At 40.8% G+C, this 6,238-nt stretch overlaps 1 protein-coding gene across 1 annotated transcript; it reads right to left on the reverse strand.

Moving 5' to 3' along the window:
* Nucleotides 1-1,583: 1,583 nt before the first annotated feature.
* LOC122129983 lies at nucleotides 1,584-4,833 on the reverse strand. Its single transcript, XM_042704728.1, has 4 exons — nucleotides 4,715-4,833; nucleotides 3,044-3,334; nucleotides 2,130-2,426; nucleotides 1,584-1,699 (listed from the first exon to the last, which is right to left on the reverse strand). The coding sequence occupies exons 1-4, from the start codon at nucleotides 4,773-4,775 to the stop codon at nucleotides 1,584-1,586; spliced, it is 765 nt and encodes a 254-aa protein (XP_042560662.1). The 5' UTR covers nucleotides 4,776-4,833.
* Nucleotides 4,834-6,238: the final 1,405 nt, after the last annotated feature.

The raw sequence follows: 6,238 nt of genomic DNA on the forward strand, positions 1-6,238 counted from the left end.
GCTCATCGGACAGGCTGAGAAAGTCCTTTGTCCCCAGGGCAATACAACTCTACAACGCCACGCAGAAGGGGAGGGGGAGGGAGATGGACTTCGCTGCATGAGTCTACCTCAGTCTCCCCTCCTCTTCTCAGCTCTTAATTTTTCCATCCCACTGTCCATCTTTTTTTATCTTTTTACTCTTTTACTGGCTATACTAGCCCATTGCACAGACTGTACTATTTATATCACTTTGCACTATCCTCACACACACAAGCACAAGTACTCAATCCTTGCACTATCCACACAAGCACATGAACACTATCTCTCTGCACTCTTTGCACTACTTTCCTTGTGAACATCAACACTGACACAACCAGTTTTGCACACTGTAATATCTGCATAATATCTGTATACACCCCACTCCCTGTGAACATGTTCTCCCTATGTGTATTGTTGTTCTACTGTGATTCTACTGTGATTTGTGTATGTATGTTTGTGTACTAAAAGTTATCCAGATGTAACTACTATATCAGTGCTTGGCCTCAGATCGATGTTTATCATGAGACTATATCATTATGTTACATTAGCTGAGGAGTTTGTGTATATCATGAGACTATATCATTATGGTACATTAGCTGAGGAGTTTGGTGGCTGAACAGACTGCATGACTATGGCACTGGTCCTGCTTTGAGTCTGAAAAACAATGTGTCAGATTATCTTCTATGTAAATTCATATAGATCTTACTTCGCTTTACAACGCTTTCGTATATGAACTGATTTTATATAATTATGTAATATGTAAAACCAGTGTCATATATGAATGTGACATGTATAAAACTCTGTAGAAGAACCATTTCTGTGAAAATAAATGTTTACTCACTGATTTGTTTCTTGGCTCTCCTCCAGCATCTGAAATATGAACAAGATTAAATGATTAATTTGGAACTATAGAGTTCATAGTATTGTGACCATAAAGGTGCTAGTTGTTTATAGTGTTAAACACTCACTTGTCCTTCTCTTGCATATTACCACAATTATCATCAATGCAGCAGCCAACAGACTGACAGAGACAACAACTCCAGCAATCAGAGGAACAACTGGGGAAACTGAGGGAAGGAAAGGATAGAACACAGGGGAGAGATAGAGATGCAGAGAGAGTGAGAGTGATGAGGAGAAGAAGGAAGGGAGGGATAGAAAGTGATAGGGAGAAGGGGGAGGGAGAGAGAGTGATAGGGAGAGGGAGGAAGGGAGCGAGAGAGTGATGGGGAGAAGGAGGGAGGGAGAGAGAGATTGCTTTAGATATGTGCGTACTTTGAAAACCAGAAATACATTCAATCCCTAAAGGGGACTTTCACACTGAAATTGCATCAAGCAGCTCAACAAGAGGTGCTACACTCGTCCAGAGCTCAGATTCCTGATTTACTCTATCATGGCATAACATGTAAATAATTGAAGACACCTCTCAAAGTGTTTACAGTAAATTACGTGTGTGCTGAATGAATGTGCAGGTAAATACTGTGAACAGAAAAAAAAGTTTTAAAACTGAGTAGCATATTGCACAATTTGAAGAACTGCAGCATAATTAGTAGAGGGGATTATGGTTTTCATGCTGCACCTGATGGGCCTGAGGTTGAGTTTGAGTTTGAGGAAGCAGTGGTGACAGTTTCCATTCGGCGAGAGGATTTCAATACAGAGGCAGAAAAAGTTGAGGGTATAACACCTGTGTGATTAAACAATGTACACATGCAACTCATCACAATAATTAGATTCACTCCTATTGAGTAAATGTAAATAACCGTTGTATGGCGAACTACACAACTCAATTCAAAATGCAAAGCAGTTGCATTCACTGCATGACAGGTAAGAAACTACTAGACCATTAGACATGGAAGATCATGCATTCCCTTAAAATAGTTTTACGCTCAGGACATGAATGTCATCAGGAATAGTGGGCTTTAAAAACGGGATGACTTTAGGATGATGAGAATAAATAGCCTGATATAAACAGACACAAATTCACTTCATGAAAACTGAGTGAGCGAAAACTGAGACAGGAGCTTCAGTTATGCAGAGAACATCGGCTACTTCAGGTTCAGTTTATCATACAAACAGCAGTAATTTAATATAATATTCATCTCATCATTTCTAACCTTTCACTCTGATGGTGTGGGAGACAGAAGTCTGAACCTGCCCTCCTGCAGTCAGCTGGCAGGTCTGAGTATGAACAGAGTTTGATCCTCTGAGCTCCTTAGTCCGTGTGATGGAACAGGGAGGTGAGGTTTTGATCTTGCAATTCAGAATCTTCTGCAGATTTTTCATTGTCTCATCTGCCCAGCTCAGACTAAAGCCTTCTTTTACTCCAAGCCAGTTTTCAGGTGTGTGCAGGACGCAGTGGAGAGTCACATTACTGTTTGCCTCCATCTCAGTCTCACTGGGGGAAGCAGAGACTACAGGAGGAAATGACATCATCACACTACATCAGATTTAGCATACAGCAGACACCTGTTTTCAAACACAGTCATGAGTATTTAGGTTTTCTTTAAAGAAAACTTTTACATTTAAACACCATTAAGGAAAGGAGTTATTTGTACATTTATTTCATTATTTAGGAAATATTTACATTCATCAGACACTTTTATCCTTTTATCCAAAGCAACTTGCAGTGTAAGGCAGTCAGCAATATAATTTCCCCCTGATCAGTATGTGTGCTCCCTGGGTATCAAACTCATGGCGTTGGTGCTCTTAGCTACCAGTAGAGCTACAGGTACTTTTATGGAGTTTTGTCTATAACTGGTGAGCTAATCGACTGAAAGCCAACCTTTCCTTGCAAACACAAACAACAGCAGAGTTGGCACTAAGAAAAGCAAACTAGCTTTTATACTGATTTATTTCAGTATGTCATTAAGAATAGGTTACATACAAAACCTTAAACAAAATAGTTAAAAACTAAAGGATACCTTATAATACAGACTAAATATATCCAACACAATCAATTTTAATTCAGTTACTGATCCCCTGAGTGCCTGAAAACAACAACAAATAAAACAACAACAATAACACCTACCCTGAAGAACAGACAGATAAACCAGCTCACTGTTACAGTCGTAGATTCCAACATCCTCAGTGGTGACATCAGTAATGTGGAGAGAACAGTTAAGGAGCAGACTCAGTCTCTTAGCTCTGTGTGTGGTTACATTAGGATTGATCTTTCCTTTGATGACCACTTCTACAACAGCTCCAGGGATAGTATAAATCCATTCAGTAGAAGAGCAGTCTGGAGGAACCACTTTATTGCAGGGAAGAGTGGCATCCCCACCCACACTGGAGAAGACAGTGGGAGTCTCTCCTTGGACACCTGAATGATAAATGAAATCACATCTGTCAAAGCTAATGCTAACACATTGTGTGGCACAATGTTGGTTAAATGGGATATAATCAAATGGATGAATGTGTGTATGTGTGTTTGTGTGCGTGTGTTAGTGTGTGTGTGAATGTGAGTGTATGAATATGTGTGTGTGTGTGTGTGTGTGAATGTGTGTGTTTGTGAAAGAGTGTATGTGTGTGTGTTTGTGAATGTGTGAATATGTGTGTGTGTGTGTGTGTGTGTGTGTGTGTGTGTGAATGTGTGTGAATATGTGTTTTTGTGAAAGACTGTGTGTGTGTTTGTGTGTAAATGTGTGTGAGTGTGTGTGTGTCTGTGAATGTGTGTGCGAGACAGTGTGAGTGTGTGTGTGTGTTTTTGGAATGTGCGTGTGTGTATGAAGGTTTGTGTGTGTGTGTGTGTGTGTGTGTGTGTGTGTGTGTGAATGCATGTCTGGGAATGCGTGTGAATGTGTATGTGTGAATGGGAATGTGCGTATGTGTATGAAGGTTTGTGTGTGTGTGTGTGTGAGTGTGTCAGTGAGAGAGAGTGTGTGTGTGTGTGTATCTAACTGTGAGTGTGTGTGTCTGAGTGTGTGAGCGTGAGAGAGAGAGAGAGATATCTGCAGAGAGAGAGAGAGAGAGGATGTGTTTGAGGGCGTGTGCACATGTAGACCTGTCCAAGTGCATGTTTGTGTTTTGGTAAGTTAAGCTTTAGGAAGCTGCACAGTACCACTCTATATACATGGCAGTGGTGGTCCTCAATTATAAACAAGAATAAATGCCTCATAGAAAACAAGCTTACCTTAAACTCTTTGCTCATGCCTGCTCATATTTTCAGGCAGCATCTTCATGAACATAATTAGCTTAACAATAAATCCAAATAATATGAAGACTAATACTTCATGTAGTGCCCTTGTTACATTACAGTTTATCTCATTATACCACAATATCAAGTGTAACGTACTAGCCAACAGAGCATAAGATCATATTGATGCATGAAACCTTTCCTCTATCCCCAAGATTTTCACTGTTTATCTTTCCTGTCTTGTTTTTAGTGTCAGGGCTTTTTGTATGATCTCAAACAAACTGTCACAGACCTAAACACAAACTTGACCACACAACAAGATTGTTAAATTCACTTAGCCTAAGAAAGGTCCTCCTTCAAGTAAGTTCTGTAGCTGATTTCCTTCAGTAGCTTTATCTTATTGCTAAACCCCACATGTTATGGCTACAATAGTTTGTATTTCACATTCAAATCCATTGCAACTTTAGTGCACTAATAGTAGTGTTGGTATGAATGGCAGTGTCACAGCAGGTGTACCACAGGTAGTGCTGGTGGTGGTCATGATAAAGTTATTTCCCTGTAACTCACCCATGTGGTCCTGACTCAGGCAGATCAGCAACACTATCAGAGCACAGGGGATGGACGCCATCTTCCTCTCCTGTCGACTCCTCTCCTCTTCTTCTCTGTCTTCTGTGTGTGTGTACAGAGCTGGAAACTGAATGTGACTCAGACTCTTCCTTCTCTGTGTGTTTCCTCTAAATGCATCTTGTGATGTGTGTTTGTGTGTGACGGAGTTCAACCCCTCATGTTCCTTCTTTGGTTCCAAGAACTAATAGCAGATTACATTAATTTACACCAGCAAATCAGCAACACCAAAACCAAACATGCTACTGGTGGTAGTTCTGAGAGCACAGCATCGCTCTGTAGGATCTGTGCACTAGTCTGTGTGTGTTCCTTTATGTGAGGAGTAACTGGGACCAAATCCTGAATCTGACTGATGGTGTTGTGCTGTGATGTACATCTCCTGATGTTCTTTTGAGCATGTTAAACCACGGTCTACTACGACTCCAGTACTATACTGATACCAGTGTGTACTGTGTGTGTTTGTGTGTCTGTGTGGTGTGTGTGCACACATAAAAAACACTTACTCTTACTTATCGTGTTGTGTTAATGTATTTTTGAATGGACAACTAGAGGCACATGAAAGGATTTTGCTGAATTTATCAAATTAACTGTACACATGCATGCAGTCATAAAGCCATCACCCAGTAAGACTGTATACTAATTCTACTGTTGCTTGTGGTTTTATGTAGTTGTGTGACAGCTCTCTCTCAGCCCTTGCTCTGGTTAGCACTCCTGATCCTTTTAGACTGGGGGTGAAGATGTCACTGCACTTTACTGGAATAAAGACAGATTGCTTCATCAACCACAAAAGAAACATCCTTTTTCTTACAAAGACAGATTGCTGCATCAACCACAAAAGAAACTTCCTTATACCTAGGTCCTGGTGGGTGTTTTTCCTCCCTCTCTTTCTTTCTTTTCTCTCTTTATCTCTCTCTCTCTCTCACACACACACACACACACACACACACACACACACACACACACACACACACACACACACACACACACACACACACACACACACACACACACACACACACACACACACACACACACACACACACACTATTCTCCCTCAAGTGATCCCCAGGATACACACTGATCTACACACTTTACTCTACTGATGTTTAAATTCCTCTGACGGATTCAACTCTATCTGTCTCAGTTACTGCAGATACACACTGATCTACACACTCTTTACTGTATCTCTGACTGATTCAACTCCATCTGTCTCTGCCTCCCAACTTCAGTCCCACAACCTGCTGCCTCCGTATGGCCAGTACAGGGACTGCAGGCGGGGGGCACAGGGGGATGAATATTGTAAACTTTTTCCATATTGGTGTTTCTGATAGATAATATTTAGTTTAAGAGATATGCACAGATATCAGACTGCTTCAGCAAATCATTTGGCTGACCTGGTGCTTCTACTCGATGGAATTTAATTATTCTCAAATTGTATTCAACTTTTCTGTCATTCCACAGAGGATC

Source organism: Clupea harengus, unplaced genomic scaffold, assembly GCF_900700415.2.
Source record: "Clupea harengus unplaced genomic scaffold, Ch_v2.0.2, whole genome shotgun sequence".
NCBI classification, from domain to species: domain Eukaryota; kingdom Metazoa; phylum Chordata; class Actinopteri; order Clupeiformes; family Clupeidae; genus Clupea; species Clupea harengus.

Excerpts from the sequence above, each read along its gene's own strand:
- LOC122129983 (XM_042704728.1), bottom strand. The coding sequence starts at position 4,775 with ATGGCGTCCATCCCCTGTGCTCTGATAGTGTTGCTGATCTGCCTGAGT. Across the intron at positions 3,335-4,714 it reads CCTGAGTCAGGACCACATGG|GTGTCCAAGGAGAGACTCCC; the intron begins GTGAGTTACAGG and ends TTTATCATTCAG. Across the intron at positions 2,427-3,043 it reads TTATCTGTCTGTTCTTCAGG|TCTCTGCTTCCCCCAGTGAG; the intron begins GTAGGTGTTATT and ends TTCCTCCTGTAG.